The 12,599-nt window shown below is 40.0% G+C and overlaps 1 protein-coding gene across 1 annotated transcript in view; it reads right to left on the bottom strand.

The window, feature by feature from the left end:
* The window catches only part of FAT3 (FAT atypical cadherin 3), a 553,803-nt gene that overhangs the window by 27,459 nt on the left and 513,745 nt on the right, over positions 1–12,599 (bottom strand). Inside the window, exons 14-18 of the mRNA XM_044668995.1 lie at positions 12,350–12,564; positions 11,368–11,505; positions 6,219–6,362; positions 3,239–3,436; positions 854–1,652 (exon numbers count right to left, since the gene is read on the bottom strand). Of these exons, the coding sequence (XP_044524930.1) occupies positions 854–1,652; positions 3,239–3,436; positions 6,219–6,362; positions 11,368–11,505; positions 12,350–12,564 (1,494 nt within the window). The remainder of the gene's footprint in view (positions 1–853; positions 1,653–3,238; positions 3,437–6,218; positions 6,363–11,367; positions 11,506–12,349; positions 12,565–12,599) is intronic.

Raw genomic sequence — 12,599 nt, 5'->3', positions numbered from 1 at the left:
GCTTGCAGATAATTAACATATTCCACAGGTCTGGTCATCATTGAATTTGACTGATGAAGACACACACACACACACACACACACACACACACACACACACACACACACACACTTTTGGAGCACCCATAGAGCAGGTAGCACAAAGTTCTGGGTATCTGATCATCTGATCCCAGAATGGGAATGGAGGCAGGAAAATTATCAACCTACTCCTCTGACTGTTACAAATATTCCAATTCTGGATGCCACAGTAATGACATCCAAAATTGTTGTGCTACGGTGTCTTCTACAAACCATGCAAATGGAGATTTTCTGCATGTTAAAAGGTCAAGGATCCCTGTCCATTTTCAATGACCTAAAAGTTGATTTTACAAGCTTACTCTGTCCTGGAACTGACCCCGTGTCAATCACTTGAACAAAGGTTTCCATTGCTTAGAAAATCCTGGGTGTATGTTTCTAAGACTTGGGCAATGACATTGTGTGTGTACATCAGAGAACAGAGAGAGAGATGCCAGTGGGTATGACCTCTCACTGAACACTATGAGTAAGGTACCTTTCTACAGATGTGACCATTGCCCCCAAGAGGTGAAAGTTCATTGATTTCTTTTAGCAATAAATATAAATAATCCCCACCTTGCAGCCTCAAGCCATGAATCCACATCCCTGTTTGCTCCCCAAGACGCCTGGACCCTGAAAGTTGACTTTCCTAACCAAAGTCCCCAAAAGACTGGAGGGGGTTTAGGATGGAGTATAAAATGTCAGAAAACAATTACTAAAAATTGTGTCAAGAGGTCATCTGGAAATTTTTTTTTTAATATAAAAAATTTATCCCCCCCAGGGACATAAATAAAACTCACCATTACATGTACAGCGCACATTCCTGTAGAAACGAGGACACACAAAACTAATGCGAGCCGTGCTGTAGGTCATTAGAGAGTGTGAATCTATGGACAAACTTTGCTCACAGTGTTGTTCCTGGCAGTCCAGGCCAGAGCAGTTCTTCTCCAGGATGGCAGAGATGCGAATCACATTCTCCAAATGTCTCCTTGCATTGGATAGCTTTTGGATGAGGTACGCAGGCTTGTAGAAGCCACCACTGTGCATTTGCACAGCAAACAACATGTCCAGTTGGTTGGTGCCAGCCACAGGCTGAATGCTGATGATGTGGAGACTGTCCTGTTTCTGAGAAAGGACAGCATTCCGGAGGGTCCTCCGGAACCCGTGCATGTGCAGCCCAACAAAGTCCTCGGGGGACACGTTCTCGAACCGGATGGTGACTGTGTTCTGCAGCATCTCCTGTACCAGCTGCTCCACGTGGACGATGACGTCAATGGGCACTTGGAAGCGGCCGTCACTCACGGAAACATTCAGAATGTATTTACCGCTGTCCAGGCCCCCCAGGGCAATGATCTTCCCATCATGGGTGTTCACTTTGAACAAGCTCCTCTGCTCAGATTTCAGGGAATACGTGAGAACGTCATATACATCCTGGTCGGTGGCGTGGATTTTCCCAATGACGCCCCCGGGGAAGTCATCCTCCATGGTGACGATAAAGATTTCTAAAGGGATGGCAGTGGGCTTGTGGATGCTTTCTTCAATCACACGGACCCGAATGTAAGAGTGGGAAACTTGCTGGGGCTTGCCCGAGTCCTTTGCCTAAAGTATTTAAAGAAGAAGAGGAGGGTTTAAGAGAAGAAAACCCCACCACCAAACTAATAACATAAATCCCTAAGAAACATTCTCATTTATACTTTTAGCTATGTTTCTTTTCTTTTTTTTTTAAAGCTTTTTCTCCCTCAAAGTGCTGAAGATGTGCATTTAAAGGAAGGAGAGTCATTTATCACTTTCAATCCCAAAATGCACCATTGATTATTAACAGTAAGGCATGACAATAGAACGAAGCCAGGTGTAGAGGGAAACGTGACCCAGAAAACAATATGATGGTATTGTTTCCAATTTGGCTAAAAGGCAGAAATGAGGCTGCAGACAAAGCGGTGCTATAGCCAAGGAAGTCTTGGGGCTCTAGGGAAGTCTTTACTTTGATTTAGTTTACCTAACTTTGGTTAAATGTGTGCAACAGAACACCGTGGTAGACGCTGGTGAAATAAAAAAAAAAAACAATTTAGATGGAATAAAATTCTCTGCCCTTAGGGAGCTTACAGTCTAGAAGATGGGGCATGGCACACATTAAAACAGCTCTAATATGAATTAATGCATCTTTTTCATGAGGGCATGGGTGTGTGTGTGTGTGTGTGTGTGTGTGTGTGTGTGTGTGTGTAAGAGAAGACAATTTTTTGTTATTTGAAAAAATTAAAGATGCAAAAAGCATGCTTTTTTCCAATGCCAATCTGGGGCAAGCCCCTTCCAAAGACATACAACTGTAACTGGTGAAATGTGTGCCCAGTGTATAATCTGTTGGCTTTTTAAGGAGACTTGCTTTATATCCTCAGGACACTGAATACCCCAGTATCCAGGGCAAAGGACCCTTTGATGCCAGGATAGATGGATAGCAGAGCATCATGAAGGTGACAGAACTTCTTGGTTGCCCCCTCCCATTGGCTACATGGAGGTGGCATCACTAGAGAGAGCATTGGTGTTCTCTGAATTCTGACAAGGGACATCTGTTAGCTCCTTTTCTCTTTTATTTTTTCTACTCCCCCCACATCCATTGTCCTATGGTCAGGGAGAGAAAAGTGAGCAAGAACCAATCCAGCAGTCTGTTGCAAGTTTATTTTTTCTCAGTTCCATCTGAGAAAATGCAGGAGAATGGTACAAGATTAAGTGGGTTAAATCAAGAAGATGAGATTTCTTTCCTTCCTACAAAAACTTATGGAGACATCTGGCCTAAACCAAATTCAAGATGCTTATTCATTACTTCCCCACTTAGGGAGATTCAGTAGATGATGCCATCCCACAGGAGGAAGCCGAGTATAACTGACGATCTATGGGGGAAACTGGACCCTTGGGGCAGTTGAAAAAGACTTAAGCACAAGATTGCCTGCTTAAGTATACGCTAAGTAAATGCTAGGCCTGAACAATGACACCCTCATTTCTTTCTACTTCATCTCACATACAGATCTGGCTTTTACTAGTATGAAATTGAATTTGTGATTAAGAGGGGATCATATTCCTAGAAGGCCACTAAATTATGTTTACTCACTCAACAAAGAGAAACTAAGCAACAGGCACGATAACAAACAGAAATAAAAGACATATGGTCCCTAAAAAGGGCAAGATAGTACCTGGATATAAAGCACGTAATCTGGAGAGTCTGTGTGCCTAAAGACAACTGCTGATCGTAATATCCCATGAGGGTCCAACACAAACTCCTCTTCTTCGTTCCCTGCCAAGATGGTAAAGGTGAAAGGGGGCCCATTGTGAAAGGAATCTCGATCTGTCACCATCAGCTGCAAAATGCTTGTTCCCACTGGTTTGTTTTCCTGCATAAAATAGTAGAAGAAAGATTAAAGTATATTCTCTCTAAGTAAAAAAAGTCACAAGCCACTGCTAACTGAGCTACTCATCAGAAATACAGAGTTTGGAAAAGGAAGTAATTTGCCATGATATTTTATTATCTTTAGTCAAATGCTTATTACCAATTTTTAACTTTACTACCTCCCCCTCACCAATAAAAATCATATTTATGTTACATATTTTTTCTTTTGATTTTTAAAATTCTAACTATGATCATGAGCTGTGTGGTCAACCCTCCAATTTGCTGAAACATCCATGGCTACTTGGAGAACTATGAAAAACCAGAGATGAATGGTGCTCACAGTTTGGTTCTTAGGACAACCACGAAGATACTCTCAGGTCAAGAAAGCATTAACCTGTCTGGATGGACTGCTTTTTCTCAAACAGTTGTCACAACACAATTATGTAGAGATACAATACCGGGACACAACATTACAATATGAGACTTTGCAAGATCAGGGGGCATTCTAGAAAAGTTAGCAAATCTATAGTAAACACACAGAGTGGTTGTTCATTCATTTTTCAGTTGTGACCCCATTTGGGGTTTTCTTAGCCAAGATACTGGAGTGGTTTGCCATTCACTTCCTCTTCCAGCTAGTATCTGAGAATAGTTTGTACTCAGGAAGATGAGTCTTCCTCACTTCAGGCCTGGCATTCTATCCATGAAGTTGCCCTCAAAACAAACAGAGTCAAGCACCAAAAAAGTTATTAACTTAGGGTTTTAATGTCCACAAAAAAAAACTCAAATTGAACCTAATTAGGAGTGAATAAGCAAGGGAATGGGAATCTATTTAACACTGGCGATGTGGGGAAAGGTGCCCTGTAGCTTTAACTTCATTGAAATTATTTTTCATATAAGCATTCGATAACTCCAGTAATATTTTACTTATCCTCTCTGCCTCTCCCCCCAGAATGGTCCTTCTCTGAACATATGCCTGAGGTTAGAGGTTATCCTTAGAGAGGATTAAATTCCTCTGTGGCTCAGGAGTGGGTTACTCACTTCTCTCCATTTAGATTTCAGTGCTATCATGGGTTAGAACCGGAGTCAGTTTTGCCAGTGAAGGCCTTTTGATGACAAAGATTTAGGATTAAGCGAGTCTGGGTCAGAGAGATTGATAGAATGATACATGTAGGTTTGACGGGAAGGAAAATGCAGGGCAGGGGTTTTGGTTCTAGGTCCTGAATTAGATTTGGTCTTATCAAAACCATGTGTGGGAGTAAGTCAGAGGAGATTGGGAAGAGGGAGGGAATTATTCTGAAGGAGAAAGATAGCAGGACCTCTAAGACCTGTCATTTTTCTCCTTTTCTCATGTGTCCTTTCAGTCAGCAAGAACCAGATGCAAGATCCCTTTGGAATCGGTTACTGTCCCTTCTGGGTTTCGGTGAAGATTTATTGCTTCACACTGACAATATACTCAGCCCTGAACCAAGTGTAAGATTTATTTATTTATTTGCTCAATCTATATAGCCACTTTCCTCCAGAGAGGAAAGACATAATAGTTGCCTCAGGGGCTCACTGTCCAGGAAAGGAGAGTGAGATATACTGCAGAGGCCAGATACGCCAGGACTCCACACAGGAGGAGGGTCACAACTTGGAGGGGGGGGGTGAGGGGCTTCTAGTCTTTCATTCTTATCTTTCTGATGGGCATTTGAAAACTGCCTGCCAAGTTGATTGATATATGCCATAAAATGAAAATTAAGTACCTGAAATCTATCTTGTTTTGAGGCAAGGACAGAGGACAAAAGCTGAGAGGGGATTCTGGGGAGAGAGTAGGGGAAAGGGAGCAGCCGCTAAAGAAACTGAGGCAGGTGTAGAAATTTGGTAAATAGCTGTGTCAAGACAGAAAGGGATCAAATCATACAGTTGTTAGAAATAAGACAAGAAGGGGCAGAAAACTGAGTCTAGCAGGTTCTAGGAGAGACAACTAAAAGAATATCACCAGGTGGAGGCATCGGAAAAGAAAGGGTAAAAATGAAGATAAAACTTGCTTGTTCTTTAAGTCTCCCACCCCTAATCCCTGGGCTGCCTAGCCAGAAAAGTGAAGATCACACCAGGGATGGGTCCAAGAGGCACTGTTCAGCCTTAGATTATCTTCTATCTACAGAAACATGGGGAGAAAGAGAAGGAGAGGTGATGCTATGGCAAACAAGAGATTCAAGACTATATTGGGGTGAGCCTGAGAGATGTCTGGGACTGAAATAATCAGCCCACCTCAGGCCTGCCTTTGGTCCTTTATACAGATGGAGATCTAATTAATAGCTGGCCTTGTGTATATTCCTGGTGTGAGGGGCTGCAACACCTTTTGGAAGTATTAGGATAGGGGGCACATGGCTCTCTGATGTTTTTCTAGATTCATACAGAACTAAGTCATCACATCTTGGAGCTGGATTTTAAAGGGCAGGTGAGTTATAAAGCGTGAAATAAGTTTTTGGCACTGGTTCAGGTCTCTAGAGGGATACTGCTTTGTCCAACTGTCAGAGCTCTAAGCTCTCCCCACCCTTCTTCTGCTTTATGAAATATTCAGCACCCAACTAGCTTTCCTTCTTCTTAACAATCCTGGGTTTTGCATTTACTTCCTTCACAATCAAGACAACAACCGAGACACTTCTGTGTTCTTTTCTACAAGTCAAGTGAAAAGAGTAAGTTGATATTTAGTAAAAAGCATCAAAGGAAAAACAAAAGCAGCATCCTAAGAGGAGGAAATAGAGTTCTCATCCTCGAGAGTGCATCTGCTGAGGTGAGCTTACCTGGATTACCGCAGTATAGTTGGCTGGCGTGAAAACGGGGCCATTGTCATTTACATCGGAAATGTCTATGTTGACTGTCACAGTGGATGACATGGCAGGAATGCCACTGTCCGTAGCCTGAATGAGTAATGAGTATCCAGACACCTGTCAAAAGGAGAATGAATGGCTGAGAAACCTGGAGCTCCCACCCTTATGGCTACACTCCAAGCAAATTCAGGCAGAGCAGAGCAACTCAGAGAAGTTCATTATGCGCCTGGGGGCTACAAAACTAAAGGAATATATGTATTATATACATATACATACATGTCAAACACACATCTGAGATATGTCTACCTAAAATACATATGTGCACATATCTATGTCTAATTTATATATTTGTGCATAAACTTTTTTTGGAGGGTGGTTAAGTTCTATGATTTCTTTGGTAAAGGGTACTTGCATTGAATAAATTCCTTTAAACAAACATATTAGTCTTCTGGTTTTGGAGTTGTAGAGAGTTGTCAGAGACACTGAGAGGTTAAATCATTTGTCCAAGGTCTGGGTCAAGGTCAAGAACTTGGATTTAGACTCAGGTCTTTCAGGATTTAAGGCTGGGTCTGTATCCACTCTGCTGTCTATGCTCTCTTTACTCAACCAATTGCCCATAGAAATGTATAAATTTATAAAAATGCATCCATAACAGTAGTGACTAGGACTCATAAGGACCTTAATTTATTTCTAGTCAGAGGACCATAAATTTGCTCAAGGTCATGGAGATAGTAAAAGTATGAGGGCAGGATTTGAACTCAGATCCTCTAAGTCCAAATTCTTGGCATGGCAACTTTTATGACACACTCACAGCATAACTATGAAAAAAAACCACTATCTTCGCTTTGTTGTTTTGGAACTTTATACAGCATTTGTATCTTTGTCCAATATATAATGCATAGCCTCATGGGAATACTTTGAAAGGCTACTTAGAGAGACAATGTTTTGTGATGCTAGATACCTCATGAGTCCTAACGGATACACTTATTGCTCAGCTTTCATTTCTTTACAAATATTATCATTTGTAAAGTACTTAGCATAGTATCTTGCATATAGTTGGTGCTTAATAGATTCTCATTTGCATCTCCATTTCTACCCTCCTTTTGGTGATTATAGCCCAGTGGTTATAGAAAGGGCACGTCCATCTCTCCAGCAAACCCTAAATGCAATGGCAAGAGACTTGCAATCTCATTTCTTGTTAATGTATAACTAGTTAGGCTACATTTATTTGGGACACACATTTGGAAACCAAGATCCCTGAAAGTTGGGCTAGTTTACTTTCAAAGAGACTTTGATTCACTACAACCTAAAGAAGGGCTAGGTAAGGAGAGTATGGATGGAATGGTGAAGTGTCAGAGGAATGTAGAGAAACACAGAATCTTCCAGTTGGAAAGAAAACTCAAGTCCATCTACTCAAACCTCTGCTTGAAGCAGGAATGCCCCTGCTCTAATCTCCTAAGAAGAAGATATCAAGCCTCAGGGACTTGGCTTATGATTCAAAAGGAGAAAGAATCCCTCCTGTCTTTCCTAGTCAAAACTTCCATAGAAGGTAAGGCAGCAAAGAAATCAGGCTGACTTTTTAGCATACCTGAACCTTGGAGTTACCTTGAAAGGTATCTGCTATTTCCAAAGAGGCTGCCACCACTCAAAACAATTTTTACCTTTCTCTTTAGGAAGTACCTCAAGAACTAGCTTATGGGCCACACAAGAAGATCACCCTCTCTATTTTATCCTTAATTCCCTCTTTCCCTACCTTTTTGGACTTGACTGCTCACCTTATTGACAAATCCAAAAACTTTTTGTTGTTTTCCCTAAATCAAACTCAGACTGAAAGGGAGGAGGCTGTCTCCATAGAGAATATTCAAAATGCATGTTCCAAAAGGGCTTTAAGTTAGGGCAGCATTGTAGGAATAAGGGTTCTACATCAAAGGGACTACTGTGAAGGAGATGACAATCATCTGAATGTCTGTGCCCTGGTATGATTATGTCCAGGTCTGAGAGAGAGAGGAGAGAAAGGGTGGGTACAGGAGTAAGGTTAGGTCTTTGTTGTTGTTCAGTTGTTTTCAGTTATTTCTGATTCTTTGTGACCCTGTTTGGGGTTAGGACCATGCAAAAGAAGGACTAATGACATACTATAGTGTAGGATAATGCTAAGAACACTGGTATGGGAGTAAGAGAATCTTTGAGACCAGACTCTGCTAATTATTAGCAATGTGACCAGTGGAAAATCACTTAACCTTACTGGGCCTTTGGTTCCATTGTTTGTAAAAGGCAGAAGCTGTAGAAAGATGGTGGACAAGAGGTATGGATTGAGGTATATACCTTCACCTGTGGTCAATGTGGACCTTTGCTTGGGGCTCTATTATGGGAGTTGAGATGAATCAATGGGTTCATGTTAAAAGATCAACAAAACTTAAAAAAAAAAAAGCTTAAAGAGAGTTATTTTTAGGCAAAACAAAATGAGGTATCAGATAAGGTTATCTCTTATAGTATCTTCTAGTTCTTAATATTATTAGATGTAAAAGTTTAGTCTCATTACTTTATATACATCCCTAGCATTTAACATTGTGTCTGGCATCTAGGAAGTATTTAATAAATGCTTGCTGACTGACTGGTGTGTTTGTAACTCACATATAATTTTTGACAGTTACTTTCATGGTATGGTTAACATTTTATTTAACAAAATAGGATGTTGAGAATTGGGTCAGTGAAAAAGTAGAAAATATATAACTTTTCCTACCTAAGATTCTATATTCTAATAAAAATATGCACAGACACTTAAATAGCATTACAATTATGTATGCATATTTATACATATATGTATCATATACATATGCACAAACATGCACAAGAACTCAGCTCCACTTTAAAAACAATTCAATATTAAAAACTTTGAACTTTCAAAAAAAAGAGAAAAATTAGAATGATAATTCACTTTATGAAAGAAGTCAACCAGTAATAAATGTTTGTTGAAATGAATTGAACAGTGAGTTCCCCAGTATATCAAAAATGTCATTTAATTTATGAATATTTGATCTATTCATATCTTTTAAAGAATACAACTAATGCATAATGTAAAGTACATTTTAATATTCCATCTAAAGATAAGATCCTATTAAGTCAGTAGGAGGGAAAACCATTAACAAAGTCAATGAAATACCTTGATTTCAATTCCATAAAGTCAGTTACTTGTTTGTTTAGCCAAATGGCAGTGCCTAGACTCAGATGTTACCTCGAAGATTTAGAAATTCATCCACATGGATATTTCCTTCACCAAAGCAAATCATAACCTTTTAGGCCATTTTTCAACATCTTTGTGAACTGGTGTGGCTCTTAAAAAAAAAAAGACTTCTAGCTGGTCAAGCTTCTGGCAAAAAGTCTCTTTAGACTTGGTGAGGCTGGCTTTCCGAGGAAAGATACACAAGCCTATTTCAGGGCCCTGTATCTGTAGCTCTTCTAGTTTTCAAGGCCCTACAATAGCTTCCTCTTCCTCTCCCTCTTCCTGCTATTGCTGATGCTGCCACAAGAGCCCCCAGGATTGCAGGTTTACCTCCATGCTCTGATGAAAAGGAATGTTTCCTCTTCATTCCTCACCGGGAAATCTTGCCAGCTCTTTCATAGGATAATCTGTGTTCTGGGCATCAAGCTGTACTCTATCATTTAGCTCTTCCTCTCATATATAAACAGGAGGATAATTGGTAACTGTTTATTGTTCTGTGCTGTGGACATTGGCAGTACTTCATCTTTAGCTCTATGTAACAAATAGCTACATCCAGGCAAGTAAAAATTAAGTGAGATAATGCTATAAATATGCCTTGAAAAACAGCATAAAATGCAAGGTATTATTATGACTTAGGACTATGACTGCAAGGTATATATGCATAAATAATAAATAATAATGATGATAGCTAGCATTTATATTTATCTTTAAGGTTTGAAAGCACATTACAAATATCTCACTTTATCCTCAAAACAACTCTGAGAAGGAGGCAGGTGCTATTCTTACCATCCCCATTTCATGTGTTAGCATATGTGACTGAATTAATTTACTTGGGAATTAATTAGAGAGGGTCAGGTCGATCCTTCCTCTGGACTCACCTACATAGGGCTTGCAATTAAGTAGTTATGTCTTGTGCAGCAGGCTTTCCAGACTGGGTCTCTGGGAAGTCTTCTTAAGGCTAGTCCGCCTATGTTATCAAGTCTAATTTTACTGAGTCTCTGTGGCTACAGTGCACACGGGATCCTTCTTGGGTTTTCTGTACTTTGGCATCTGGGGAAGGGGGGGCCTTTTTTCATCTTTCCTTTCTCTTTAGGGAAATGGATTCTTGGTTGAGAAAGGGTTTCTTTTAAACTTTACTTAAGTAAAATTAAGTTTACTAAACAAATTTAAGGAAACCTTGAGGATATGAGCTTTTTTGATTAAGGAAACCTGGTTCCTTGAACCTCATCCTCAAGGTTTCCTTAACCTGTTTCTTGACCTGGGTGTCCTTCCAAATCAGCATTGATCACAGCCCCTGGTAGGGATAAGTTAGCTATAGAAACCAGCACCATAGATTCCTGGTGCCAGGTCAGAAGGTCCACATTCATGGGATTAATAAAGCTTACAGTAGGCTGGTATTTGATAGGTTGGCTTCATATATTATCAAATCGTTGTGTTTTTTTTTTTTGTTGTTGATGTTTCAGGTTATCTCCTCTCTTATTATTTAAAATAAATTTTCATTTTGGTAACCTTAGCCATCAAAAAACCCCAACAACAACAACAACAACAACAAAAGCACTGGAGACATTGCTAATGGAACTGGTCCTCTTCCTTTATGTCTTCTGAGGTAATGAATTCTGGTGTTATATACAAAGTTTGGCAGAAAATTCTTCCTAGGGTCTAATCCAAACCCAAGCCATTATAACTGTAGACCCGTTCTTATTTCCCCATCTTTGCTGTACTCAGGGAATCATTGTCCATGTAGCACACATTATATAATTAGATGTCCCTCCACAGACCTGTCCCTTTCAGACTATATAAATCCTAGGTCCTATAGCCATTTCTTGAAAAACTCATTTTACTTATTCACCTTTAGAGGCCTCTAAGGAAACCTAGAGGGGAAGTTGATCAAATTAATCTTACCCGTTCTCGGTCCAATTTCTTTTTAACTTTAATGAGTCCCAAGACAGGATCCACAGCAAACTCATTGTCCCGGTCCCCACTGACAATGGAGAAACGAATCTGTCCATTGGGTGGGCTATCTACATCTTCTGCTATTAACTTCATGAGAAAATAAGAGGGTTAGGGAAAAAAGTACATGCTTAGATTAACCCTATATAGTTCTACAGAAAAAGAGAAGTTAAGCAAACCCCAAACTATAAGTCTTATCGAAGTGTTGCCAATTCTGCCAGTTATCTCATTAGGATTTCCCACCTTTACCAATCATACTGAAAAAAATAGTGTCGATGACAGAAATATCAATAAACTTAAGTAGGAGAGCACCAGAGATATGGTCCCAGTCTCCATTTTTATTTAGAATCATATATATCCACAGGCTGATTTGTTTTCTGAAATCCCTCAGGTCCTAAGCCAAAAACAGAAATTTAAAACCAAGTGATTGCTTCCCAAGGACAGGGATTTTTCCTTCTTGTCTGTGTATCCCTAGTACCTGGCACTGTGCCATGGTACATAGTAGCACATACTTGATAAATGCTTCAGCTATAAGATTATCTTTGCATTCCTCTCAAATGTTTGTTTCTGTCAACTGTACTAGATATTTTATGTGCACGTGTATATCTGACCTCATGCACAAGCATATTGATATTAAGGGTGATAAAAAGGCTACCATATGCCTAAATGTGTCCCTGACCTATATGTTGCTAATGCTTAAAATTCTGCCATTATCTAGTCATTCATTTGGGTTAAATTACCAATCCCTATTAAAATATGGGTTATCCTTTAAGCCATTATCAGTCATTTATGCATGAGTGTATACTAGACATGTATTTGGACCCTAGAGAGAAGAATGCCACTCAAAAGAAACCAAAGACACCAAAGACAACTTCACCATTCTGCTTTAGTTTGGCCCCAGGCATCAGGATCAAATTGATTGAAATATACCCACCACAATGACTGAGTCCCCGATGGAAGCATCTTCACTGATGACTGCACTGTAGACCTCCTGATTAAATTTGGGTGCATTGTCATTCACATCAGTAAGATTGATGTTCACCGTGGCCACAGCACTGAGGGCTGGGGTACCACCATCTTTGGCTTCCACCACGAGGTAAAAATCTTTGCACATTTCATAGTCCAAGGCCTCAATGACAGAAATTCCTCCTTTTGAGAAAAATGGGGAGTTTTAGATTTGATTC

The sequence above is a fragment of the Gracilinanus agilis genome, chromosome 3, assembly GCF_016433145.1.
Source record: "Gracilinanus agilis isolate LMUSP501 chromosome 3, AgileGrace, whole genome shotgun sequence".
In the NCBI taxonomy this organism is placed as follows: domain Eukaryota; kingdom Metazoa; phylum Chordata; class Mammalia; order Didelphimorphia; family Didelphidae; genus Gracilinanus; species Gracilinanus agilis.
The sequence above is the reverse complement of the archived record's forward strand: the minus strand, read 5'-3'. Positions and strand labels throughout refer to the sequence as shown.